This window comes from Emiliania huxleyi, assembly GCF_000372725.1.
Source record: "Emiliania huxleyi CCMP1516 unplaced genomic scaffold EMIHUscaffold_364, whole genome shotgun sequence".
NCBI classification, from domain to species: domain Eukaryota; phylum Haptophyta; order Isochrysidales; family Noelaerhabdaceae; genus Emiliania; species Emiliania huxleyi.
The window spans coordinates 31,555-57,542 of NW_005199241.1; the positions used below are offsets into that span (position 1 = coordinate 31,555).

At 66.0% G+C, this 25,988-nt stretch overlaps 9 protein-coding genes across 9 annotated transcripts; 6 read left to right on the top strand and 3 right to left on the bottom strand.

Moving 5' to 3' along the window:
* Positions 1 to 3,261: 3,261 nt before the first annotated feature.
* EMIHUDRAFT_470045 (hypothetical protein) lies at positions 3,262 to 5,589 on the top strand (the record flags this gene model as incomplete). The annotated part of the gene is made up of 4 exons (XM_005772138.1): positions 3,262 to 3,990; positions 5,044 to 5,140; positions 5,214 to 5,304; positions 5,369 to 5,589. Coding segments are annotated over exons 1-4 (1,128 nt in total), but the record flags the coding sequence as incomplete, so codon positions are not given.
* A 490-nt stretch (positions 5,590 to 6,079) lies between these two features.
* Positions 6,080 to 7,442, top strand: EMIHUDRAFT_458678 (hypothetical protein; the record flags this gene model as incomplete). Its single annotated transcript, XM_005772139.1, has 4 exons — positions 6,080 to 6,175; positions 6,419 to 6,461; positions 6,660 to 6,979; positions 7,386 to 7,442. 4 exons carry the CDS (start codon positions 6,080 to 6,082, stop codon positions 7,440 to 7,442), a joined length of 516 nt encoding a protein of 171 aa, XP_005772196.1.
* Positions 7,443 to 9,545: 2,103 nt separating this feature from the next.
* On the top strand, positions 9,546 to 9,928 carry EMIHUDRAFT_242609 (hypothetical protein; the record flags this gene model as incomplete). The annotated part of the gene is made up of 2 exons (XM_005772140.1): positions 9,546 to 9,820; positions 9,892 to 9,928. 2 exons carry the CDS (start codon positions 9,546 to 9,548, stop codon positions 9,926 to 9,928), a joined length of 312 nt encoding a protein of 103 aa, XP_005772197.1.
* A 206-nt stretch (positions 9,929 to 10,134) lies between these two features.
* EMIHUDRAFT_75373 (hypothetical protein) lies at positions 10,135 to 11,681 on the bottom strand (the record flags this gene model as incomplete). Its single annotated transcript, XM_005772141.1, has 4 exons — positions 10,135 to 10,716; positions 10,944 to 10,980; positions 11,011 to 11,190; positions 11,323 to 11,681. 4 exons carry the CDS (start codon positions 11,679 to 11,681, stop codon positions 10,135 to 10,137), a joined length of 1,158 nt encoding a protein of 385 aa, XP_005772198.1.
* An 872-nt stretch (positions 11,682 to 12,553) lies between these two features.
* Positions 12,554 to 16,301, top strand: EMIHUDRAFT_117856 (hypothetical protein; the record flags this gene model as incomplete). The annotated part of the gene is made up of 4 exons (XM_005772142.1): positions 12,554 to 12,706; positions 12,983 to 13,738; positions 13,788 to 14,247; positions 14,908 to 16,301. 4 exons carry the CDS (start codon positions 12,554 to 12,556, stop codon positions 16,299 to 16,301), a joined length of 2,763 nt encoding a protein of 920 aa, XP_005772199.1.
* Positions 16,302 to 16,634: 333 nt separating this feature from the next.
* On the bottom strand, positions 16,635 to 17,819 carry EMIHUDRAFT_444838 (hypothetical protein). The gene has a single exon (XM_005772143.1). The coding sequence runs from the start codon at positions 17,801 to 17,803 to the stop codon at positions 16,943 to 16,945; it is 861 nt and encodes a 286-aa protein (XP_005772200.1). The 5' UTR covers positions 17,804 to 17,819; the 3' UTR covers positions 16,635 to 16,942.
* A 2,186-nt stretch (positions 17,820 to 20,005) lies between these two features.
* EMIHUDRAFT_242614 (hypothetical protein) lies at positions 20,006 to 21,512 on the top strand (the record flags this gene model as incomplete). The annotated part of the gene is made up of 2 exons (XM_005772144.1): positions 20,006 to 20,206; positions 20,358 to 21,512. The coding sequence occupies 2 exons, from the start codon at positions 20,006 to 20,008 to the stop codon at positions 21,510 to 21,512; spliced, it is 1,356 nt and encodes a 451-aa protein (XP_005772201.1).
* A 248-nt stretch (positions 21,513 to 21,760) lies between these two features.
* Positions 21,761 to 22,237, bottom strand: EMIHUDRAFT_242615 (hypothetical protein; the record flags this gene model as incomplete). Its single annotated transcript, XM_005772145.1, has 1 exon — positions 21,761 to 22,237. The coding sequence occupies one exon, from the start codon at positions 22,235 to 22,237 to the stop codon at positions 21,761 to 21,763; it is 477 nt and encodes a 158-aa protein (XP_005772202.1).
* Positions 22,238 to 22,504: 267 nt separating this feature from the next.
* EMIHUDRAFT_117859 (hypothetical protein) lies at positions 22,505 to 25,700 on the top strand (the record flags this gene model as incomplete). The annotated part of the gene is made up of 3 exons (XM_005772146.1): positions 22,505 to 23,308; positions 23,397 to 25,223; positions 25,521 to 25,700. 3 exons carry the CDS (start codon positions 22,505 to 22,507, stop codon positions 25,698 to 25,700), a joined length of 2,811 nt encoding a protein of 936 aa, XP_005772203.1.
* Positions 25,701 to 25,988: the final 288 nt, after the last annotated feature.

A 25,988-nucleotide genomic window follows, 5' to 3' on the forward strand; every position in this document is an offset into this window, starting at 1 on the left:
TGTTCGAAGAGAGAGTGGACCTGAGCAACGATATGACTTGGCGGCAAATGATCGCAGTCACGCAGTGGGCGTCAGAAGAAGTCGTCCTTGTGCGCGAGGAGAGCTCGATAAACTCGAGGGATAAACTCGAGGGCGGGCCAAAATATGCCGCGAGGAGGGCGGAGCTGCGCCGAAAGGCGAAAGAAGCCGCGAGAACAAGGGGTCGGCAGGCGGCGGCGGCGTCGCAGAACGAGGCAGAGGAGAGCGACGCGACAGAGGAAGAAGCGACAAGGGAGAGAACGACGAGAGTGGGACGACCGCGAGGTGGCATGAAGGTTGCAGCGAGAATCGGCGAGAGACTGCGAAGAGAGATAGGAAGAGGCGGACGCCCTGAGGGAGGGTGTGAGGATGTAGAGTGATCTGTGATCTGTGAGGGTCCGCCCGCAGGCGCATTTTGTATACGGAGGCGGTGCCCGGTGCCGAGCGCAGGCAGAGCCCACAGGTCGGACCTTAAGACAGCGTTGTAGATCCCTGGGCGAGGGTGGTGGAGAGGGCGGTCCGGCGGCGGAGCACCCACCTCCTCCCGGCGTGCCGGGAGGCAGGATGTCATCCCCCGTGATCCAGACCGCCCCGTTGGAGGTAGGCCGCTCGTCTAGCCAATCAGCCTTAAGCGAGCGGCCTGGCCGTTGGAATGGCCGGGTGGAAAGAGGGGCGGGGCCTCGATGGCCTAGTTAGTTGCCCGGCCGAACGTTCGGACTCTTCCCCGTGCGGGGCCTCGGCGTCCTAGTAATCCGGCCGGCCGTTCGGTCTCTTACCCGTGGGCCCCCTCTCGTCGGGTTGAGGGGAGGTCGACTGTCCCTGACGGCGAACCTCAGTTACGAGCCGCCCTCCCCCGATGCGGACATGCGGGGAGGAGGTCAATGACCTGCCTAGTCGCCCGACATGCCAGGCATGCCGACCTTTCGGAGCCCCCCCTCGTAGACGTGTGCCGCTGGGATCATTCCAGGATGTAGAGTGTAGAGCGCTGTAGAGCTGTAGTGTGTAGAGCTGGAGAGCGCTGGAGAGCTGTAGTGTGTAGAGCTGGAGAGCGCTGTAGAGCTGTAGAGCTCTATCTACATCCGGCGCGGGACGAAGCGCCTCCGCTGTGCGTAGAGCGATGTAGAGCGCGATTTTGCTGTAGAGTTTGTTGTAGAGGCTCTACAGGTACAGGTACAGCCAAACCGCCGGGAAGGCAGTGACTCAAAGAGGTCGAGCCGCGCTAATGCCTAATGGTTGGCCTGTACCCATGTTTCCGGAAACCAAAAAGGAAACGAGAGGGTCCCCAGCACTTTTCGTTTCCGGAAATTTCCAGGGAAATCAGAGGGTGTTTGGTGCTCCATTCTGGCAACTCTCGAGTTTCCCTGAGTCTGAGAGCTGGTCTGGGCCAAAATCTGAGGCGAAACCGAGGAAACCGGCAAAATACCGGGTATTTTCCAGGTATACCCGGGGTCTTCCAGGTACCCGCAAAATACCCGGTATTTTGCCGAGAGTCGGCTGATTTGGGCCCAAACCAGCCTCAGACTCGGCAAAACAAACTACTCGCTCTCTTTTATGTCCCACCATGCAGAGCGCATCTCTCTCTCTGTTGTGCGAGGCGTGAACCGCGCCATTCGCTCTCACCTGGCAACCCTGTCTGCACGTCTCGCGCGCGCGTGAACAGGGCTCCAGGCCCCAAATTACGTGTGAGTGTTAGAGTTGTTTGGTATTGCTATAAATCTCTCTCTCGACTCGGCTCAGCCCGTGAAATTGACGGTTTTCGCGGAGTTTCCTCGGGAAACTAGAGAGGAAACGAGAGGGTGCTGTAGAGAAACACGGAAAGGAAACGAGATGGGGTGAGCGAGGAAACATGGGTACAGCCTAACCTAATGGGGTGTCTCACTGGTTGGGTAGTAGTCTAAGTTCTGAGCCTGGAGGCCTAACGGGTCTAAGTGTGGCTAGCCACGCTGGAGTGCTTGCGCGGTCTAAGATCAGCGGGAGCCTCTTACATCGGCTAAGTCGGCCGTGGACGGCCTGGGGCCAAGAGGCTCCCACCGTGATCAACGTACAACGATACGGCGCAGCCCCCAAATTTTCTTCGCCTGCGGCGGGCGATCGATCCTTCTCATGCTCAGCAATCGCCGCCTCAGCATCCTCCTCTTCCGATTCTCGTTGCTGCTTCTTGAGCGCAATCTTCGGCGACTTCTCGCCAAACAGTTCTCACAAATAGCCTCAAGCTCAAACAAACGCGTGTCAGAGAAGCCTGTGTATGCTGGTCCTCTTTGAACGATCCGCGCGTGAGGTAGCATAGGGCCTTGTTGGCAGCAGCCAGCTTGTTGCGCTGCTTCGTTGCGATGAGCTGATTGGGATCGCAGAAGTGCATGCCAAGCACCGCCACGATCTTGAAGCAGAACACATCGCAACCGCATCGTCCGCACTGCCATCGGCATGCCGCGCCCGCCGCTTCGCCGCAACCGCCTTAGGCACGCATAGCGGCAGCATATGGTACGTTGCGCGTACTTGAGCAGGCGTTGCGCGCCGCAAGTAGCGCACTGGCCCTGGGAGAAGGCGATATGGCGTCGTGCGCGGCAAACGGCCTTATGTCGTCTAAGTTCATGGCCCCCGACCATGAGGGTCTAAGTCTGAGCCCGGCTCCGTGCGGGGGCTAAGTTGAGCGCTCGCTCGCTGCAGAGGCTAAGTGTAGAGCAACCCTCTAGCCCTACTACCCAACCATTGGTGTCTCCGAGCTTACTGGAGCTCTGATGGACGGCCTTGACTATCCCTGACACACAGAGAGTCACTCTGACGGCACACAACACCCTATGACAGCGTCATGACCAGCCTTTTTTACTGTTTTTACAACGCGCTCCCTCGCACAACACAAGGTGCGCAACAAGCTCTCGAAGCGGCAGCACGAGGACGAGGCGAGCTGGTCGACGCGGTCGTGGCTTTCGCTGCAGGCCCAGCGCATGTCAGTCGCGCTGCAGCTCGCGGCGGCGGAAGAGATTGCGACCGAGCTCAGGCTCGCCGCGGCGTCGGAGGACGCCGCCGTCGCCTAGACTCCCCTGCGTCACTACGTGCCTCCCCGTCTTTGTAGCCTGGCGTTTGTGCCCCGTTTGTGCCGCGTCCCGTGCCCCCGAGTTCATTTCATAGAACCTCGCACAACACTGGGCACGGGACTGGCTCGCACTGGCACTAACAGAGGTACTGTGCAAAAAAGAAAAACAATGTATTCTACGCCATTTCGCGGCAGCCGAACAGCTGCGAGGCTCACGGCATGATGCACTTCGGGCTCGGGATCCTCCCCGCGGCGCTCAAGCCAGCGCTTCGCGTCGGCCCGGCCGCCGCTCGCGCCGGCGGCGTCATGCGCGCCTCGGTCGAGTCGCTCGGCCGGCCTGACGTCGTCGTGGTGGGCGGCGGCTTTGGCGGGCTCTACACCGCGCTCCGCCTGGCCAACCTGGGGTGGGAGGAGGCGGAGCCGCCGCGTGTGACGCTGGTCGACCGGAGCGACCGCTTCGTCTTCCTCCCCATGCTCTACGAGGTGACGACCGGGCAGGCGTCCTGCTGGGAGGTGGCGCCGCGTTTCGAGGAGCTGCTCGCAGGCTCCGGCGTCGAGTTCGTGCAGGGCGAGGCGATCTCGCTCGACGCCGAGGCGCAGCTGCTCTCTGTGCGGCGGCCGGAGGAGGCAACGGCCGGAGAGGGAGGCGCCGCCAACTCCTCCGGCACGACGGCGGGCGGTCCGCTCGCTCTTCCGTACGACGCCGCCGTCCTCGCGCCGGGCGCAGTCCCCTCGTTTGGCGGCGTCAAGGGGGCGGCGGAGCACGCGCTGCCCTTCTATTCGCTCGACGACGCGCTCGCGCTGCGCGAGACGCTGCTCCCGCTCTCGCGCGCCCCTGCCGGCGCCAAGATCTCCGTCGCAGTCATCGGCGGCTCTTTCGTCGGGGCGGGGGCCGGCAGCCAGCGCGTGTGCTGCTGGCAGCAGCCCAGGACTGAGCGGTCCAATGCTTCGAGCTAGGTCGAGCTGGCCGCCAACCTGTGCAGCTGGCTCGGGGACAAGGCCGACCCTCCCCCTCCTCCACCGCTGTCCTAAGGACCTGTTCGGAGCCTGTTCTTGGTGCCCTCCCCGCTAGGTCGACCTCTCCCTGATTCACAGGGCAGAGGCGCTCCTCTCCTCGTCGAGCGACTTCAGCAGGCCGCCCGCAGGCGGGCGGGAGGGAGGGCGACAGTGCCTCGTCACACTTGCTTCTGCTGCTGCTGCGGGTAGGCTCGTCGCGCAGGCGAGGCTCGAGGAGCGTGGCGTGACATGTCCAGGACATGTCCAGGACACCTCTATGACATGTCCCATAGGCGAGGCTCGAGGAGCGTGGCGTGACAGTGCACCTGGAGACTGCAGTGGACGAGGCGGCATCGGAGAGAGGCGCACTCTGGTCTGACTCGCTCATCCAACCTTCACCAAGGGCTGCTGGACTCAGGTTGCCCCGGGGGAGCTCACACTGTGCGGCGGCACCGCGCCACCCTCCCTCCCGGCAACCCTCCCGCGGCGCGACTACCACGTCCTGGACACGCCCCACCGACGCCCAAAACACGTCCATGTACAGGCGGACTTGGTGGTGTGGTGCGCCGGCTCGCAGCCTTCGCCGCTCTGCGCCTCGCTCGGGCTGCCGGTGGACGAGAGAGGCAGGCTGCTCACCGACCGGCGAGATCTAGCCGAGATTGCCCGAGATTGCCCGAGATGTGGACGAGAGAGGCAGGCTGCTCACCGACCGGCGAGATCTAGCCGAGATTGCCCGAGATTGCCCGAGATGTGGACGAGAGAGGCAGGCTGCTCACCGACCGGCGAGATCTAGCCGAGATTGCCCGAGATTGCCCGAGATGTGGACGAGAGAGGCAGGCTGCTCACCGACCGGCAGCCCTCGCCGGAGGACGCACTGCCGTTGGGCAAGATTTCTTGTGTGTGGACGCGCAGCTCTTCTCTGTCAGGTAACTCGCCGCGGTTCGTCTGCATGTCCATCGCTCTCTTCTTCGGCATTCCGAGCCTTCATGCTTCAGGTACCTTTCCGTGGACGGGCTGCCGCACGTGCACTGCCTCGGCGACGCCGCCTGCTCCGCCGACAGCAAGGGACCGGCGCCGCCATCGACGGCGCAGGTGGCGGTGCACCAGGGCGCGGGCCGCGAGGGGCTTCTTTTTCGGGAGCGGTCGGGGTGGTCCTGTTGTGTAGGCGGCGATGCAGCAGGCGGACTACGCTGCGTGGAACACGCGCGCCGCGCTGTTGGGCTCGCCGCCGCTGCCGTTCCGCTACACAAACTTGGGCGAGATGCTCTCGCTCGGCAGCGATGAAAGGTGATCTCGGGTGATCTCGGGTGATCTCGGTAGGCGAGATGCTCTCGCTCGGCGGCGAAGACGGCGCCGTGTCTGCGCTCGCCGGGTTGGTGCAGCTCCGAGGGCCGCTCGCGTCGTTGTCGCGCAAGGCGGTCTACGCGGCGCGGATGCCCACGCCGGCGCAGGCGGCGCGCGTGGGCGCGTCGTGGGCCTTCGACGCCGCCCTTGGCGCCGCTGCGCTCGTGGCGCGCGGCGCCGGCGGGGCGGCCGGCAAGGGGCGGCCGCGTTCGTGAGCCCCTCACACTGAGTTGCTGGAGCTCGAATCTCTGCCAGCTCTCAGCTGAAGTCAGTGTGACGTGTGTGCGTTGTCATTATATACGGCTTGCGCGGCGCTAATTATATGCTGACGTAGAATGTTTTTGCGAGAATCTTTGTGCCGGCATTATAACGTACCACGAGGCATGGACCACCATTGACGCATTGAGCATTGTGAGGCACATCACGTTCACGAGATGCCGACTCGTCCTGCCGAGATCGGAGATGCAGATGGAGGCGCAAGGCCCTTGGCCCAAGGCAAGATACTCCATACAGATACACAGACAGTGCACCTTCCTGTCCCCCTGCTACACCGCACACGGCACAAACAGGCGCAGCAACAGGTGGGTACGCAGATGCGGTTTCTCGACTGTAAATTCGGCCGCCAAAATTCTTTTCATGATACCTAGGTAGGCTAGTTGCGGAATCGCGGAGGGAGAGTCACGCCGCATGTTTGTCGACGGCGAGGGCCGGCTCTCCAGCGCACCGTCTGAGGAGCTCGAGTACCTCAAGAAGACGGGCATCGACGACTATCTCTTCGCTGCCGTGCGCGCCACGGCGGCCGGCGGCGCGACAGAGCGGCGCGAGGCGCTGCTCCTCATCTCGACGCGGCTCGCGGCGGAGGCAGAGGCTGCCAGCGAGCCGGCGAAGGACGGAGGTCTGCGGCGGCGCGGTGTCCGCGCGGTGAAGGAGTCTCCGGCGGCGGAGGCGGCGGCGCCAGAAGAGGTCGAGGAGCCCAGCAGCGGCGGCGGCGGCGGCGTGGCTGGCGCGCTCCGCCTCGTGTGCGAGCGGACCGGCTGGCTCGCGTTCTTCCTCTGCGGCCTGCTGCTGTGTGAGAGGGTGATGCACTCGTTCGGCCCGCTGCTCTAGATGCGTAATGCGGATGGCCGTGGTCCAAGTCGCACTCGAGAAGACGTGTCCGCCACCTGCATTCAGCTGCCGTTCGGCTGTGCTGCGAGCTGTCTTCGCGGTGCTCCGAGTGCACGGGATGCTCCTACTCACACGCGCTGCCTCTGGTGCACTCACGCAGGCGCGCTTCTCGAGCGCGAGATCGAGCTCGCCTTCTTCGTGCCCCTCATCATCGGCCACGGCGGCAACTCGGGAGGCCAGGCGGTCTCCACTGTCATCCGCTCCATCGGCCGGCGATCGCCCTCCGGCTCGGAGGCGATCTCGACGGTGGCGACCGAGGCGCTCGCTGGCGCGCTCCAGTCTCTGCTGCTCGGCTGCCTCGTCGGCCCCGCGCTGCACTTCTTCCTCGACACGTCACGCGCCGTCTCGACGGTCATGGCAACCACGCTGCCTCTGCTCGGGCTCTTCTCGAACTGCACCGGGGCGATGCTCCCGTTCCTCGTCACTTGGGCAGGCGCGAGATCCGCCGAGATCCGCCGAGATTCGCCGAGATTCGCTTGCTTCCGCTCCTCCTCTCTTTGCTTCTCGATCCCGATCGCACCTACCCCTCACTTTGCGCACCCGTGGGCGCACCGCCCCTCTCCCCCCCCCCCCCCCCCCCCGGGCCACCCACCCCTCTCCACCCCCCCGCAGGCCTCGACCCTGCCGTGATCGTCGGGCCGCTGATGACGACGCTCGTCGACACGCTAGGCTTCAGCCCCCCCCCCCCGCCCCCCCCTTTGCGCGTGTGCCACACCCCCTGACCGCCGGTTCCGCGCGGTGGTGTGGCGCAGGGCTGATGATCTACCTCTCTGTCGCCACCGCCACGCTCGTCCACGGTTCGTGAGCTCGTTCACGCTTGCCGCAGACCGCTGCGCCAGGGCAACTTGTTGTCATCCGCATGCTCTCCCGTACGTCGTACTGATCACGCGCCTCGTTGTGTCGCATCTCCCATCGCATGTGAATCGCGCTCATCGGAGGTAGGGGGGATGCGTGGCACACGGCGCGATCCGCGCGCGCACGCGATCCTAGAGTATGTATCGCGCGAAAGCGTCGAGCATCCGCGCCAAGTTCCGCCCGCTCCGGCCAGCTTGATGGCTTGTGCGACACTTTTATTTTTTACAATCAATGAATGGTGTATTAAGTATTTTATCCCTTTGGGCTAGTTCCATTTCACTGTGGCACAGCTCGCGTTACAAAACCTTGATTTTGACCATTGCGCGAAAAAGGTACATCTCGGTGCCTTCCAGAGGCAGCTGCAACCCCGCCGAGTAGACGGTAACGCACAGCAGGTGGCGCGGTGCGTTACCGTCCACTCCGCTGGGTCGCAGCTGCCTCTGCGCGTCCTGGGGATGTACCTTTGTCGCGCGCCGAAGGCGACTCGACGCCGCTGAGATCGGAGATCAAGCTCTGACAGGTCGCACGTCGCTCCTTTGACGCCGACGTGACTCACCCGTGCAGATCACATCAGGACACGGTCTCGACGCGCTCGGTACGACGCCTGCGACCCGTCTCGGGTCAGGTGGCACGACGCTCATCGCGCCTACCAGCGCTGCCGTGCAGGTTGCCACGACGAGGTCGAGCACGCTTCTATACGCTCGCCGAGCCTTCCTTTCCATCCCATTTGGCAGCCTGGGAACGGTGGCGGTCAGAGGCAAAGCATACGAGGGGTGGTGGAACCACATGTCACGGCTACTGCCGGCTCGACCCCACGATAGCCTCCGGAGGCTGACTTTGAGGCACAATCATCGGACGACGTCGGCGAGTTGAGTCGCGCTCGCGGTAGCCAGATGACCTCTCATACTAGTATCATCGGCCATGGCCGCAGGAAGCGCGGGGGAGGGCGCTGGGAGCAACACGGAGCTCCGTTGGACGTTTTCAAGATTAGCGTGTCAGAGTGAAATGGAACTAGCCTTCCAGCACGCGCCATTGATCCACTCGCCAGCGCAGGTCTCATAGGATGCGGAGCGTGCGTCCGAGTGGCGGATGAGGATCGCGAGACTCACATTTGTAGAGGCGACCGCTGGCAGTAGCAGCGAGAGCATGGCAGCTGGCCGCGCCGAAAGGTGTCCAAATGGAGATGGTCTATTTGGAGCCGCCAACGTCGGCGATGATCTCGGCGATTGACGTTATAAGCGAGCGGAGTTTTTAAAGTTTAACATGAAAACTTCGTGCTCACCCACCATCACCTACCTCGCCCTGCCACCCCCCGCCCCCGCTGCACTCTTCCTCCTGTTGCCACCTACCCACCTTCCGCTTCCACCGACCACCGTTCGTTTGACCCGCCTTCCGATGCCCCGCCGTTCGCAGCCGCCGTGCCGCCGCCGCTCTCTCTTTCCCTCCCTCTCTCCCTCCCTCCCTCCCTCCTCCTTCCGCCTGCCGCACCTTGGCCTGTATATACTTTTCCGGCAAACAAAAAGGAAAACAGAGGGCCCCCAGCACTTTGCGTTTCCGGAAATTTCCAGGGAAAACAGAGGGTGTTTGGTGCTCCATTCTGGAACTCGCGAGTTTCCCTGAGTCTGAGAGCTGGTCTGGGGCAAAATCTGAGGCAAAATCGAGGAAACCGGCAGCATCCCGGGCTTTTTCCAGGTATACCCGGGGTTTTCCAGGTATACCCGCAAAATACCCGGTATTTCGCCGATTTGGCTGATTTTGGGCCGGGCGGCCCCAAACCAGCCTCAGGCTCTCAGAGCCCGGAAAATTTGATGGTTTTCCCGGGAAAATAGAGAGGAAAAGAGAGGGTGCTGTAGAGAAAAAAGGAAAGGAAAATAGACGCAAGACGGGGTGCGAGAGGAAAAGTATATACAGCCTAAGCCGCACCGCCCGTTAGCCCGCCGTCCGATGTCCGCCGTCCGATGCCCTGCCGCCCGATGCCTGATGCACCGCCGCTCGACGGTGCCGCACCGCCTTCCACATGGCAGACCTCATCTCTTTCTTGTCGGTCAATCTTGGCACGCCATCGCCGAAAGCGGGCGCTCCCACCGGACCGACACCTTGAGACCCTTGAGAGCTCTTTCCTTTTTTGTGCATGCACGATGGCTGGGCCCCACCAGACGGCACCACCTACTCGAACACCTTCAAGAGCACGGCGATACATAAGGCCTTGTCGCGCCGCTGTTTGTTCACCCGCATCAATCGCACCGCAAAAGAGCATGGCGTTCGCGCTGTCGAGCTCCGAGAGTGGATCAGAGACAAGGAGACCATCTTGTCGCTCGCCTTGCTCGAAGCGTGGGCTGACGACGTGCAACAGAAGGACCCGAACGGGGGCAGGAACAAGTCGCCCTTCCCACTGAAGCCGACAGCGTGGCCCGAGAAATCCAAATCGCTTTCGCGGAGCGGAAGAAGTTCCTGTTCCTGTCTCGACCCTATAGCAGAGTGACCTGCACCATGTTTCACCGCTCGTCACGGTGATGTATTCATATTCTCATAGTGTCTAGTGCCCAAACTCCTCGTGTCTTGCGTGCGTGAGCGCGTCTGGTCTATCGCGAGTCGTGGAGAGTGTGCACGTGTGGGGAATATTCAATATATTAGGATGAGAGCTACGCGCAGCCGCATTGCCGTGTCTCTCCCCACTGCCACGTATTTATTTCCGTCCTTCTGCTACCGCTCACGCTTCGCTATAACCTCTTCTTTCCCTCCGCCGCCGCCTCCTCCTCCTCGCACGGCGCGCACTCCCCCGCGTCCGTCAGCGCCGCCTGCGACTCGCCATCGGAAGCGCACGCAGCAAACGACTCGTCCAACCGCAGCCCCTCGAGGCGGTGCCCGATGACGACCAGGCTCGAGGCGCGCGGCTCGCCGTCGCGCCACTCGGAGCCGGCAAAGCCGTGGATCTGCGCGTGCACGCCGTGCACGATGAAGCGGCGCGGCTCGCCGCGCAGCGCGAGCACGCCCTTGATGCGGTACACGTCGTCGGACCGATCCTCGGCGAGTGCGCGGAGCCAGCTCTGCAGTGCGTCGAGGCGGAGGGGCGCGCGCGACTCGAGGCTGACGCACGAGACGTACGGGCTGTGCGAGGCGGCGCCGCCCGCCGCCGCTCGCCGCAGCTCCAGCGCCGAGTCGGACGCATACGCGCGGAGGTGCAGCAGCGTGGCGGCGCCGACGAGGGCGTGCGAGGTGCGCAGCTGCGGCGCGGTGGCGTTGAGGGCCTCGACCGCGCGCGAGACGTCCTCCAAGGCGCCCGGGCTGTCGGAGAGGTCGACCTCGCGGGGGCAGGGCGGCGGCGAGTGGAGGGCGGGGCGGCGCGACGGGAGGGCGCGCGCTGCGAGGTGGGCTGGCGAGAGAGGAGAGGCCAGGGGAGGGAGGCGAGAGGCGAGAGGCGAGGCGAGGCGGAGAGAGGCGGGGCGGGGCGAGGCGGGCCGGGGAGAGGCGGGGCGGGGAGAGGGTCCGGGGAGAGTGCGGGAGAGGAGTGCGCCTTGTTGAGGATCACAAGGTCAGAGACTGCGACCTGCTTCTCCGCCTCGGCCCTCCGCCGCATCAGGCCGAGCGGCCCAGACGGCCGCAGGTGGCGCATCGCGTGCGCGGCGTCGACGATGCTGACCACGCCGTCGAGGTAGAAGCCCGACGTCGCCATCTCGCGCCGCCACAGCACCTGCATGAGCGGACCCGGGTCGGCAAGCCCGCTCGTCTCGATCAGCACGTAGTCAAACGGCAGGATCGCACCGGCGGCCATTCCGCTCACCGCGTCAGCGCCCGCCGCGTCGCCGTCAGCGGCAAGCGCGACGCTTCCCTCGGCGCTGCCCTCAGCGCTGCCCTCAGCGGCGGCGGTGTCGGCGGCCGTGTCGGCGCTGCCCTCGCCGAGCCTCGACATCTCGAGGAGCTTGTCGAGCACGCGCTCGAGCTCGGAGCCGGGCGTCTCGCCGCTGCAGCACATGCACCCGTTCTTGAGCACCACGACGCCCGCGCTGCTCGCCGAGGCGGCGGCCGAGCGCTCCTCGTCGATGAGATGGTGGTCGATCGAGATGGCGCCGATCTCGTTCTCGATGACGAGGACGCGGTGGCCATGGTCGCCCGTCAGGATGCGGTTGACCAGTGTCGTCTTGCCGCTGCCGAGGAAGCCGGTGATGATTGTGATCGGAATCCGTGCCGGGGACGGCTGCTGCGCGCCGCCGCCGCCGCAGAGCTCAAGGGATTTCTCCTCAATGCGCCGGATCCGCAGCCGCTGCATAAAGTAGAGGAGGAGCTGAGTGGCAAGGAACGAGCCGGCGATGGCTACCACGTACCACCACATTAGATTGGAGGGAGGCACAGTTCGGGCGTCGGCGTGGCTGGACAGGGTTCAGCGTTGTGCAGTTGCGGTGAACCATAGCGAGAGCAGCCTCGCTCTCAATCCTAGAAGTCGAAAGATTGTGAGCAGCACTCCTCGCAATCGTAGCATCTCTGTGCGATTGTGAGCACCCACGCTCGCAATCCTACGTCTTCTAGGTTTGCGATGAGGAGCGAGCCGACGGGTTTCTTTCTCGGTCGGAGGTTAGTAGGTTAGTGCACCACTAACCGCCGAAGCGCAAGCGCTTGTTTTTTGACCCCCCCAAGTGAACACACACCAATGTGACACAAAACAACTTGTCAAGCGCAACAACTTCAACCTGCTGCTCCACTTGGGCTGAACACAGTTTGCCTCTCGCACCCTACCTGGAAAATACCCTGCGACCGCCTGGGTATCGTGCCGATTTCCTCAATTTTGCGTCAGTCAGATTTTGCCCCAGACCAGCTCTCAGACTCAGGGAAACTCGCGAGTTTCCAGAATGGAGCACCAAACACCCTCTGTTTCCCCTGGAAATTTCCGGAAACGCAAAGTGCTGGGGACCCGCTGTTTTCCTTTTTGTTTGCCGGAAAAGCTTGTGCAGGCCAACTAAAAGCACATCTACACTGAAAAACACAAATTCATCGAGACACCGGAAAATTTATTTTTCTGGTATAAAATTTCGTAAAAAGGGAAACCCCACCGGAGGGCCAGACCTACCCTCCACTCATGAGTTAGTGAGGTGTGCCACGCAAAAATAAACGCAAGCACGTTGGCACCGAGCTTGCCCCCGTCGCATGCCGGAGAGCACGCACCGCTGTGAGCCCTGTGGCCGCTCGCTGCCAGCCTCGGCCTTCTCCAAGCGCCAGCTCTCTCGACGCCCAAAGGCGTGCAAGGCGTGCGTGCAGGCCGTCGAGACTGCCGAGCAGCACGTCGCCGCCTCGCGAGAGGTCCGGGCCACGGCCGACGGCACAGCGGCCACCGCTGCGTGCAGCACCTGCGGCCAGACCCTGCCACGGACCGCCTTCTCGCGGACGCAAGTTCAGAAGACCGACGCCACGCGACGCTGCCTCGCCTGCGTCGCCAGCTCCTCGGCCGACACATCCGCGACGGCTGAGGGCGGCGAATTCTGCAGCAGCAGCAGCAGCGGCCGCCTGTGTGTACTTCCCTCCGATCTTCCGGCTGCGCTAATCCCCTGCGCACCCTCCAGCGAGCCTCGGCCGGAGGTGGAGATTGCCCGGCTGCAAGCCACGCGCCGGCTGCGCCGGCATCTCTCGTCGCTGTGCGCCGAGGCTGGCATCGAGCCTCCGCTCATGGCGTTTGACCGGTGGATGGCTCGGAGCAAGCTGTCCGAGCCGAGCCCGCTCGACCCGCTCCTGCCCGCTGCGGTGGGCGCGGACGAGGGCCTCGTCAAGGACCTCTGCCGGACGGGCGGGGCGGGGCGCACGGAGGCTGCTGCCGCGGTCGCGCTGCAGCTTGCAGAGGCGGCGGGGCGTGCAATCGAGCGGCTGAAGGGAGGCGGCGGAGGCGGGGAGGGCGGCCTAGTAGAAGTCCACGTTCACGGCCCGCTCCTCCGCCTCTCGCTGTCGAGTGCTCCGGGAGGGACGCACGTAGACGTGTCGCACGAGCACTATGCCAAGCTCGCGGCGCTGCACGCCAAGCACGCGCCGTCGGTGGCGGGCAACCTGCGCACGCGCGTGCTGTGCATGATGCTGCGCTACCAGAGCCTCGGCGCGCACGGTAATCAGTGCGCGCTTCCGCCCGCCGGATTCGAGGTGCTGAGGCAGCGGCTCGGCATCCGATTCGAGTGCTTTGCGTCGCCGCTCAACGCGCGGTACGACCGCTACTGCTCCGCCTTTGCCGACACGGACGCGGCATTCGGCTCGATCGGCTCCTTCTTCGGCTTCCGGCCCACCCACGGCTCGTTCGAGTGCAACCCTCCCTTTGTGCCCGAGGCGCCGCTTGCGGCAGTGCGGCCGCCGGTGCGTGTGCGTGTGGGCGGCGTCTCTTCACACCTCGAGCTGTGGACAGGTGCTGCTCGCGGCGGTCAAGCACGCCGAGGCGCTCCTCTCCGCCGCCGAGGCGAGCGGCGGCGCGCTCTCGTTCGCCTTCGTCGTCCCGAGCTGGGAGCGAGTCCCCTTCCACCACCAGCTCTGCAGGTCCGCCTTCCTGCGTGGCGGCGCGCCTCTCCGCCTCGCCGCAGAGGCACACGGCTTCGTCGACGGCGCGCAGCACCTCAAGGCGGCCGCGGGGGACCGGCTCCGCGTCTCGTCCTTCGCCTCGACGGTCGGAGTCCTGCAGACCGCCGCCGCAGCCGAGAGGTGGCCGGTCGACGCCGCGCTCTACTCGCGGCTCTCCGCGGCGTTTGCGGGCGCGCTGCCCAGTGCGGAAGCCGCGCAGGACCGCGTGCGGCGTGGCGGAGGCGACGCGGTCGCGCTGCTGTTGCAGCGACGCGCGCAGGCCGATGCCGCGGCGGAGGGCGGGGGGGAGGGTGGGCGGAGCGAGGGAGGGGGCGAGGAGGAGAGGCCGCCCTCTTCGGCCGGGAAGCGGAAGGGGAAGAAGCGGGCCCGCGGCGAGAGGACGGAGAGGACGGTCTGACATCGCCGCCGAAGCAGCTGTTGAGCGCTGTCAACTAAACAGACAACCCAAGAGGGATGGGAGGACGGCAAAGTCCGGCTCACGCGCCCCGAGCTGACCATCTACCGCACTGCACACTTCCGCCCCCTCGCTCCCAGCCCATCCACCTCGCCTCGCCTCGGCCCCCGCCGCGCAATTGTTTTTGGAGCATTTGCGCCTTGGAGCACTTGGAGTGCAGTTGGCAGCCTCACATCCAGGGCCGGGGAGCTAAGAAGCGCACCCAGCGGGCCGGATGATCGGGATCGGGTTACGGGCAAGAGGGACGCCCGGGGTTTTTTTTGCCGCCGATGAGTGGCAATTTGTGTGGCCATGCTCGCGATTGTCCAGCTCTGCGCACTCACGCCGCTCGAAAAGGCCCCGGCACCTTCGTGGAACGCGCTCCGCCTCCAGGACCGCATCGCAAACGGCGGGCGAGGCAGAGGCTCATCACCCGGAGTGGCGGCACAGGAGGCGCTGCGCCGCCAGGCACTCCTCGCCCGCCTCAGAGGACTGGCGTCGCCCTCCGAGGCCCCAGGCGAGGCGACACAAGGCGAAGCCGTCTTTCCGCAGCCCACGAGCCCCGTCTCGGAGCCGCAGCCACCAATCGTCGCTCCGCCGCGAGACGTCGCATCGCCGCGAGAGGCTGCGGCGGAGGCACCCTCAGCTCCCACAGCAGTCGGGCCGCGCTTCGCCTCCCTCCTCGGACTGCTCCCGCCCATCTCGCTCCTCGTCGCGTGGCGGCGCAACGTGCGGCAGGCTGAGTCGGAAGCGGCCGTGGCGGAGGCGCAGGCGACCGAGCTGGAGGTTGCGGCGAACAAGCTGGCAGAGGCGGCGGTGCTGGCCAAGGCGCAGGCGGCGACGGCGGCGGAGCGCGCGGAGGAGCTGCAGGGCAAGGCGAAGCGGGCTGCGGCCCTCTGGCCGTTGGCAGAGGGCGGGGGCGCGCTGAGGGAGGCGGAGGCGGAGGCGGCGGAGGCGGCGGCAGAGGCAGAGGGCTCTCTGCTGGTGGGCCGCCTCCTGTCGCAGGCGGCGGAGGCGGCCGCTGCGGAGGCGGGTGCCGCCGCGGAGTCCGCGGTGGCCGAGGTTGCGGTGCTGCCGCCGGCGGCGGCAGTCGCGGCTGCGGAGACAACCAGGGCGGAGCGGACCATCCCGGCAGGGACACCGGCGTCCGAACTGGCGGCGTCGGCGGCAGAGGCGACGCAGCTGGGGGCTGCGGAGGAGCTGGAGGCAGCGCTGCCTGTCACTGTGGGCCGAGGGTCGGCGCGGAGCGAGAGCAAGTGGCTCTGGAAAGGGGCGACGGCGGCTCTGTCGACGGGGGCTGCGGGGGCCACGCTTCAAGAGGGATACGCGGCGGCCACGACGTCGGCGGCAGCGACGACAGCGACGACAGCGGCGGCGGCGCCAGCGGCTGCGGCGACATCCCTGGCAGGCCCCGAGCAGGGTCGCCCCGTTCTCCCTCCCGAGTCGGACGAGTCGGCCGGCGGGCAGGCTCCGTCAGGGGTGAGACGGTTCGCCCTCCGGAGGGCGGCCCTCGCGGCGGAGGCCGTGGTGCGGACCAACCAGCTGCTCGACCCGAAGCGAGTCGAGTGCTCCGCCTGCCCGAACCTGCCCGAGGGCGGGGGCGGCAGGCTGCCTCCGCGCCTGGCGGCCCTGCTCGCACAGGCCTCCCTCCGCTCCTCCCTCGCGCTGCTCTGGCTCACCCGCCTCTGGGAGACGCCGCCGCGCGGAGCCGGCCTGCTGCCCGCCCTCCGCCTCCTCCGCCTCTCCGCCGCCACCGCTCTCGCCGCGGGCCTCACACTCGGCCTCGCGGCCGCCGTCGGGGCGTTGGCCCGGCCTCTCCCGCCCGCGCTCTCGCCGCTCCTCCCGCAGCTTCTGCTCCCGCGCGGTGTGCCGCTGGCGCCGTCGGCGCTGCCCCCGCGCCTGGCACGCTAGGAGATAAGAGCCGGTCAGCCCACAGCCACAATGGCGGTCTCTGGGGCGTTGGTCATCCGTACAGGCCACGCTGCGGTGCCGGTGGTGTCTATTCCGAAGTGGTTCGGGGAAACCGCGCGCCGCGGACCGCGACCGGCGCGGGGCCGCCCCACGCTCGCGCGAGAGAACGAGAGATTTTTTGCAGGCACGAGGCACACAAATCACAATAAAAAGAGGTGGTCGGAAGACGGAACGGAACGTAGTCCGTCCAGAGGCGGGGGCACATCTCGTCTAAGAGTTTGACCGTTTTACGTTTGTTAAATCATAAATGCCCTTGCCGCCACAGTCAGGAGACTTATAAGGGTTCAGACGTCCCTTTAAATAATTCACACGTAGCGCACATGCGTGCGCGCGCACTCGCGCGCGGAGACCAGAGCGGCTCGGTGAGCGCGGGGCCAGGGAGAAATCCGATCTCTCCCCGTTGTGCGGTCCACGGCAGACAGTGCGGCCCGCCGTGGCCCGCCGAGAGAGCATTCTCACATGCGGAGCCAGATCGCACGACGCTCGCGGGTCTGTGCGACAGGGCTTAGAGACTAGGGCTTGAGAGGCGCGCGCTCACGTGTGGACGGCAGGAGCGCGCGGCGCCGGGGTACGCGGGGCTCTCAAAAGAGGCCTTCGACCAGCTCCCTGAAGCTCACGCCGCCCCCCGCCACCACCCCCTCCTGGCTGGCGACGAGGCCGACGAGGCTGGCGACGAGCGCGGCGCCCCAGGCGGCCTTGCCCGGCCCCTCCGCCTCCAGCGTCGGCTGCAGCGCGCTCCGCGTCTTGCTCGGCCGCGAGGCGCGGCCGCGCTCCTCCAGCCAGGCCAGGATAGACTCTGCGGAAGTTGCGTCCAGGTCCGTCTCGCCCTCGTCCACGGCGACGTGCGCGACTCGCCCCTCCTCGACGACGAGCGCGAAGCGCTTGGAGCGGATCCCCGCGTTGAGTTGGAAGAACTTGTTCGCCTTGGTGTCCAGCTTGCTGTTGTATGCCACGCCGAGCGCCTTAATCAGGTCCGCGTCCTTGTCCGCCAGCATCGAGACCATGCCGTCCAGGGACGCCTTGCCCTCTGCACGGAGGCACGCGCTCATCGCACGCTTCCACGCCGTCAGCAGGAAGCGGTCGTTGGTCGTCACGACCGCCACGGTCGAGACGCCGAGAGAGCGGAACTTGCCGGCGCCGCGGATGTAGCCGGGAAGGTGCTCGTCGGTACAGGTCGGAGTGAAGGCGCCGGGCATGCCGACCAGCACGTTGCGCCCGCTGCTGAAGAGGTCGGTGGACGAGTCGAGGAGTGGGCAATTGTCCTCGGCAGCGCAGCCGTCCGTCACAAGCGTGATCGGCACGTTTGGAAAATCGTCGCCAACCGCAACCTGCTCCGCCTGCATCGTAGCCATTACGATCGGCGAGCCTCGTGAGCTCGAGGGCTTCGAGCCGCAAGCTGGCAAGCGGACGGCTGCGGCGGATAGGGCGCCGATTGTCCACATTCGCTTCGGCAGGAAGTACTCACTGTGCTGATGACGTTAGATCTACCGATGAAAAGCAGTCACGCGAATAAAGAATTTTTACACGTTAAGAATTCTTAACACAAGCCTCTCTCACAGCACGCTGGCACGACAAGGGCGCGGACTGGCGCGGACTGGCACACACACCGGAACGGGACTGGCGCCCCTGAGAATCGCAATCCCAATCGGCGAGAGACTGCGAACGAAGAGAGAAGGAAGAGGCGGACGCCCAAGGGTGGGCGACGGCTAGCGCATCACACACCCCTCTGAGCACTTGAGCACTGGATAGGGTCGATTCCGCATGGTACGGGACCCCATGAACACCCCTGTGCATGCCATCCGGGGCTGCCATCGGCATACACAAGGCGCAAGCTCACCGAACGGCGGGAGGTGTACGCGACCCAGAAGAAATCGGGCCGTGTCGTTCCCTCCGCTGGAGAGAGGTCCATCAGTTCCCGTTCCCCAGGACCTCCTCTCCAGCTGCGACCGTGGATCATAGCAAGACCATGACGCATGAGAGTGCTCATGCTACAAGAGGAGCTTGTTCACAGTACCCTCCAACTGGGCCTCAGACCATCCACGACGCACCCGTCACCTCCCCTTCACCCGGCTCCAGGATCGAGGTGCACGCCGCCGAGGGACCCCGGAGGGTAGATCGGGCGGTGTCGTCCCCCCTCTCCCATCAAGCATCATCACCTGATTTGTTTGTTGAAGCCACGTGTTCCATTAATTGAGTCACCATCTGATTAGTTGTCCATTGGTTAATTGTCAAAATTCCTGTTGTGCAAGGGGGGGGAGGGCTCTGACGGAGTGTGTGGGGGGAGGGGGCAGGGAATGGGCGCGGGGGAGGGAGGGGGGGCTCAGCCGTGCAAAAAGCATCAAGTAATAATAGTAATGAAGAAATATTGCTCGGCCGTTCATTCATGGAGTCCGTCTCGATCTGGAGGAGACGGGTCAACCCCGTGAGGACCAGATCACGTTCACATTGTCGTAGCCGGAGGGGATGTTGACATTTAGCTCTTGGAGCCAACCTTCCGCTTTGGTTTTTTCCCCCCAAACCATTCGGCCAACTTTCACCAGATGCCAAAGTTGCACTTTACCACTCGGGCAGATTCGATTGGATTTTACCACTCGGGCAAACTCGATGAAACGGCGGACGGAAAACGCGTTGGCGGCCGCTCGCCGGAGAGCTATGCATGAAGCGGCCGGCGCGCCACCGCAGCTCACCGATGGAGCTTGCGCCGCGGCTCAATCCACAGGCGCAGCAGCATTGCGACGCATTCTCCAAGCACGGCCTCTGGCGTTGCGAGTGCACAGAGAGCGAGCAATAGTCGACAAAAGCACTGATCTGTGGGCAGCAGATCTCCATATCCGGGTCGCGCCCTGCGAAAGGACAACCGCGGGCCGCGGATGCTTGCCCGGACGCGGGCCCGCCGTGCGAGTTGCAGACCCGGAGGAGGCCGACCCAGCTCACCCCCAGAGAGGCCATGCCCAGGGTCAGCCATGAGAGGGGGGCCGTTTCCGTCCGTCCGTTCTCCTCAGACACCTCTCCTTAAAATCCCTGTGTGGTGGCAGCGTGCCGTCCTCCCATCCCTCCCTTGGCCTGTCCGTTTTCTTTCATTCTTTGCCCCTGAACGTCCTTCCAAAATCCTGCTTGTGCAGGTGGGGACCCTGTGGGCTGTGGTCCTCCTCCCCCATCCCTCGTTTGGGTTGTCTGTTTTCCTTCTTTCTTTTGCGCACTGGCACTAACACAGGGGAAATAATTTTCCACCCCTCGCACTCTCGCCGTCCTAAAAGAAAGAAAGAAAACAGGCAACCCAAGGGAGGGATGGGAGGACGGTACGCCGCCACCACACAGGGATTTTAGGGGAGAAGTGTGGTGTTAGCCGTCGCCCACCCTCGGGCGTCTACCACTTCCTATCTCTCTCCGCAGTTTATCACCAATTCTCGCCGTCCTCCCATCCCTCCCCTCGCGTCTGTTTTCTTTATTTCTACCAAGCACAGACCACAGTGCCGCCCAGTGTTGTGCAAAAAAAGAATACATCGTGCGGATGGACGCGCCCGGTGCAAAAAAAGAATACACCGGGCGCCGGACCTGCCTGTCGGGAGAAAGTTTGTTTTTTTTGCGGAAGGAAAAGAAATTACGCTCCCTCGTCGTTACGCCCCCCGATAATACGAGCACACATGAGCGAAGAAGCAAGCGCGGAGGCTGCAGTGCCCGCGGCCCTCGAAGCGGCGGACGGCTCGCTACCCAGCGGCTCCGCCGGCGAGGTCCCGCCCGCCGGCGGCTCAGTCGAGGCGTCACCGCCTCCTGATGGAGGAAGAGGTTTGGGCGGCAGGCCGTGGCAACGCGACGGCGAGGGCAGCTATTCCTTTCCAAACGGCGTGGCTCCCACCTGTCGGTTATGCGCTTCCAACGCTGCCTCGCGCTCGTGATGGCTCGGATGGGAGGTGTGACGCCTCGCCGGCCGCATGCGCGCCATACATGGAGCCGGCAGCCGCGCAGACGACTCGGCAGCAGCTTCCCCTTTGTCAGATGGACGGTGATCACCTGCGTGGCCGCTGGGAGCAGAGCTGCGACCCACAGCGCATCGGTCGGCCCGACCACTTTGCGTACGGGCGCAGCCTTCCCGTCCTGCAGGGCGGCTTCGACTACCGCTTCTGCTTTCAGCAGTCCGCCAACGAGCGCCTGCGGAGCGCCGAGGCGCTCTCGTGGTCGTGGCGGCCGGACGGCTGCCGGCTCGAGCCCGTGCGCGGGTTTTCAGAGTGGCTCGGCGAGCGCACTCTCCTCTTCGTGGGCGACTCGCTCACCGCGCAGCATTTCTACAGCCTGGTGTGGCTGCTCGGCGGAGATGCGGGTACGGAGGAGCTGCTCGACTTGGAGAGTCTCCTCCGCGTGGAGCAAGGCGCGCGTGTGGACCGCTGCACCACGAGCATGAACAGCGAGGGCGGTGGCGCGAGCCGCGTGAGCCGCGTCCGTCTGAGGCATGGCGGAGTCGTGTACAAGGTGATGCGACACGGCGAGCTGGAGGACGAGCTGCGGAACCTCAACCGCGTGAGCTGGCTGCAGCTCGTGCGCTCGGTGGATATTCTCCTCCTGAATGTCGGCCATTGGCACCATCGAAGAGACCCGGGGTTCGCGCGCTACGAGGAGGACGCAGAGGCCGTCACGCGACAGCTCGAGCTGCAGCTCAAGCCGAGCGCCCACGTCGTCTACCGAACAACCAACGTCGGCCACCCAGGGTGCGAGAGCGCGGCTCGGCCACTGCGCAGCCGGCTTGAGGCGTGGAGCGCTCTCGCCCCGGAGGGAGGCGACGCCGACCTGTTTACGTGGAACTCGACTGCGCAGCTCGCGCGGCAGACAAAGAGCCTCAAGGACTCCTTGTTCAGGGATCCCCACAGTTGGAGGGGTCCGCCGCTGTTCGAGGCGGCGTGGGCCGCGTCGGCGGCGCGGAGGAGGCCCGACTTTGCTCGCCGCTTTTGGCTGCTGAACGTCTCGTTTGTCGACCAGCGAGCCGACGGGCATGTGGCGGGGGCGATGCGAGCTGGCGTGCTCGGCTCGCGCCAGAGGTTTCCGCTCGACTGCCTGCACTACTGCTTCCCGGGCCCGGCTGACTATTGGGCGCTGGCGCTCGTCAACCTGCTGCGGCGGCAAGTGCCAGCGGCTAGACAACGTGGCGCAGCAGCGTGAGCTTTGTGTGTTTTTTAAGTGACGCCTGACGCGGCGTGATTTGTAGAGTGGGGAGAGGGACACTGTCTGCTATTTCGCGTCTTTCACTTTTTGTACTCTGGGACGTCTGAGCGGTCGTCAATATACGCGTTTGTGTGTCGATGGTGAGGCGTCTCGGTTGGTCTCTGACCGGCATGTGTCCACATGTGTGCGATGTGGTGCTGGTGGTGTGTATTCTGTTATTTGTTCATTGTTGATTCAGCCCCTCTTTAAGTCACGTGCCACCGCGCCCACGCCAGGAAGAGGAATTGTATGGGCAGCCGCCAGTATACGGCCGGCGGCCCTATTCCAGTGGCGGCGTGTGCCTTCCTAGAGAAGGCGTGGTAGAGATTGGCCGGGAAGACGCACACTAGCATAGTCAGCACGAGTGCGCCGCCGTACCGCTCACCACCGGGCAGTGCAAGGAGCATGGCAGAGGTAACGTCCATTGTCCCGGACGCGTAGACGCAGAGCCGCGGCGGTAGTGGAGGAGGCACGATCGGCACGAGCAGCTTCTCTACCAGCTTCCGATTCATCCTCAGGGAGGCTGCGCCCAGCATGAACCCGACGAGGCACACACGCGAGAAGAGCCGCCACGCATCACACAGCCGGTGAGAGCACAGCTCGTTCGCACACAGAGCGCCTCCGAGAGCGTGCAGCGCGCTGACTGCGACGACGAGGGCAAAGTTGGGCGGCGCGTTTGTCATCAGATCACCTTCTGGCGAGGTACTCCCACGCCTCTCGGGGGTTTGTCTGGCCGAGTCAACCCGAGACTGCTGGGGCGAGCCTCGGCGAGACTGCGTCAGCTGTTCCCACAGCAGGCTGGAAGTACCTCGCCAGTCGGGGATCTGTTTTCTTTAGTTTTCGGTTTAGGTATGACTTTGGTTTGTTTTCAAAAAAAGAAAAAGATGGAGCCCGACCAGCTGCTGCTAGACCGACCTGGTGCGCGGCGACGCACGCGACGCGCGACAGACATGGCGACCAGCCTCGCCGACGGCCTCCTCCTCGGCGATGACTCCGACGACGTCGAGTGCGCCGACGCTGCCACGCGCGAGTCGCTCTGGCGTCCACCCACACAGCCGCCTCTCCGGCTCGGCTTCCCAGACGGCTGGCCCGACTCGTTCCGCTCATGCCCGCCACTCAAGCGCCTGCTGGGTGGCTCCCACCTGCGCGGCTCCCGCTGCCGGGCGGTGGAGCCGCCGTCCGCCGCCGAGCTGACTGCGGCTGCCGCCGCGGGAGTCGTGCCGCTTCCGCTGAGATCGTTTGCGAACGCGACTCGTCTCGCCGAGGCGTCCGTCGGGACCAGCGTCGTGCGGGGCTTTTGCGTCTTCGAGCGGCTGCGGGACGAGCCGTCGGGCGCGGAGCGCATCTTCGTCGGCGTCCGCCACTGGTGGAATGCCGATGCGACTGGTCGTTGGGTCGACATCACGCCTCCGCTCGTGGCGTCCGCCCGCCGCTCACTCCTCGTCGAGTCGCCGCTCGGCGTCAAGAGCGGCTCGCCTCCGACTCCCGCCACCCGCGCCGCCTCCGCGGCGCTCGCGCGCGTGCTCGCGGCAGCGGCGGGCGGGGAGGCCGCGGCTCACGACACCGGCGCGGCCTCTCCCTCGTCGCCCTCCGCTGCAGCATCGCTTGGCCCTGCCGCCGCCGGCGGCGGCGGCGGCGATGGCGGCGCTTTGGCCGCTCAAGGCCTGCCCGACGCTGCCGGCGAGGAGCACGGCGTCAGTGCGGGCGGTGGGCCGGGTGCCGCTCCAGCCGACGCTGCGCATACTGCGCAGGCTGTGCAGGCGCGCGCTCTCTGCCGTGGCGGGCGGCGCGGCTCCCGCACCGCGACACGTTCCCATCACGCGTCCGCGTCGCATACCATAGGCGTCGCTTACTTCGGCCGGCGCGGAGGCCGGCGCGACCGCGCGGCGTCTCGCCGAGGAGAGCGGCGCTCCTCCGGCGGCGGTTGCGGCAGCTGCAGCCGCCGCAGAGGCGGCAGTCTCGCTCGGCGCAAAGATGGACGCAGCCATGGCGGTGGCGTCGGCCGAGGCACTGCGCGCCTCGCAGGGCGCGCCCACCCCGGAAGAGGCGGCCGCGGCGGCGGCGGCGGCAGTGCGCAAGGCCGCGTCGGGGCACGCAGGGCGGATGGCGGCGGGGGCGGCGCGGCGAGCCGGGGCGCCTCAGGCGGCGATTGGGGCGGCCGAGGAGGCGGCTGCCGCCGCGATCTGCTCGGGCAAGACGCACGCGGAGGCGGCGGCGGCGGCGGACGAGGCGGCGCGGCTCGCGGCCGAGGCGGAGGCGGCGGCGGCGGGGCAGGAGACCGCGGCGGCGATCCGAGAGCAGGAGGAGGCAGCGGGGCGGGCTGCGGCGGTGGCGGACGCGGCGGCGCAGGTGCGGCGGCAGGGGATGATGGCGCTGCGCGCTGAGGACCTGTCGGCTCTGGGCGCCAAGGTCGAGAAGGAGGAGGAGGCGGTGCGTGCGCACCAGGACGAGGTGCGGCGCGCCGCGGAGCGTCTCGCCGCTGGCTGCGGCGATGCGCTCGACCAGGCGACAGTCGATGAGCTTCCGCCCGCCGCGCCGACGGCCGACATGATGCGCGAGGCCATGGGCGGGCGGGACGCTACGCGGGCGGAGGCGGGTGTGGCAGAGGAGGCCAGGTGGGCGGAGGCGGGTGTGGCGGAGGAGGCTGCAGCAGAGGCGAAGCGGCGGGTGGCGCGGGCCGAGGTTTGCCGCTCCAGAGGCAACGAGAGCTTCGTCGAGGCTGGCCGCGTTCAAGGCAGCGCCGACGCGCGCGCGATGCTTTGCGAGGCGCTGGAGCAGTATGAGGCTGGGATCGCGGAGCTGCGGCACCCGCCCGCCGCCCGCTGCTCGCCCTCCCTGCTGGCCACTCTCCACGCCAACGCCGCCGCAGTCCACTTGCGGCTAGGGGCGTGGGAGGCTGCGCGCGCGAGCGCGTCCGCGGGCCTGCGGTTCGCCCCGTCGCACGTCAAGCTGCGTGTGCGCCGCGCCGAAGCCTCCGGCCGGTTGGGCTGCCACCGCAGCGCGTGCGACGACCTCTGGGCAGCGGTGCGCAGCGCAGGCAGCGCGGCGGCGAAGAGCACCGCCGTCGCCTCCCTCGTGCGTGCGTGGGCGGGCCGTGCGCCGCGCGCCGCCGCGTTTGTCCACGGGGCACTCGCCGTGGACGGGAGCCGCGGCCGCGGCGAGGGTGGCGGCGAGGGAGGGGTTGGCTGTGATGGCGACGTCGGAGAGGGCGACAACGGCGATGGCGGCGCAAAGGCGGGCCGCAGTGCGTCGGCGAGTGCGGAGGCGGCGGGCGTGGTGTCGCTCGCTCTCTGTCGCGCCCTGCACGCGGACGGCCGCAGTCGCGAGTGGGCGCACGGCGGAGAGTCAGCGGAGTCGGAGGCGAGAGCTGCCGTCAGCACGCGTCCTCTGCTCGTCGCCGGCGCGGGCTCGCTGGCCGCTGCGTCGCTTCCTTTGGCCGACGGCGGCGACGGCGGTGGCGCCGCGGCGTTGCTGCGCCTAGCGGCGTGGCTCTGTGCGTGCCCGGCGGCGGATGCGGCCGAAGCCGCCCTCATCGTCGCGCTCGCCGCGCCCGCAGACGATGGCGGCTGGGCAGGCGAGGGCGGCGATGCGAGCGAGCTCGCCGCGCCGGCGCAGCCGCCCTCGCTGCTCGAGGCGCTGACTCGCGACGGCGGCTGCTCGGAGGCGGCGGTGGCGGCCCTCGCCCTAGTCGAGGCTCTCGCGTGCCGCCGACCAGCCAATTGCGTTTTGCTCCAGCCCAGCGTTGTAGCCGAGCGCTGGAGGTGTGCGCGGTTGCCGGCAGTGCAGCGTGCGGCGGCAGGAGCGCGCCACGCGACTTTTGCAGCCCGCGTCGGTGTCGTCACTCCGCCTTGTCTCGCATCTGTAGGGGCTCTCGTGTGGCTCACGCGCTCGAGAGAGGCGAGGGCCGCATCGCGACCGTGTCTGCGACTAGACCGACACAAAGCGTCGCGCGGTTTGACTCTGCAGGCGAGCGGCTGGATGGTGACCGTGCCACGCGACTCGCTCGGACCGCTCCTCGCCCGTGCCGCCAGCCTTCACAAGGCCACTCGCGTGCTGGGCCCTTGGGCATTGGACGAAGAGGCGGCGGAGGGACGCACCATCGCGGCTCAGGAGACGGGAGTGTGCTTGGGCGACGGCGGGGACTGAGCAAACGACCCGGAATTTCAGACTTTAGACTCACGGCGTCAGTGTGACAGCATGTCAATACAGTACGTGAGTTTGGACTTGGATACCCCAAAGTCGTGTACAGTCAAGCAGTATGGCCCCCCGCCCTCTCTCTCTCTGTGCATGTACATACTCTACAACTGAGTCTGAGAAGAAAAGTCTCTCAGACTCATCTCATATCCTCTGTTCCTCCAAAGACGGTGCACACAAAGAAGAGAGGACGTCATTAGCGTACGAAACCTCGGAAAGCTCTCTGGGTACCCCTAGGCT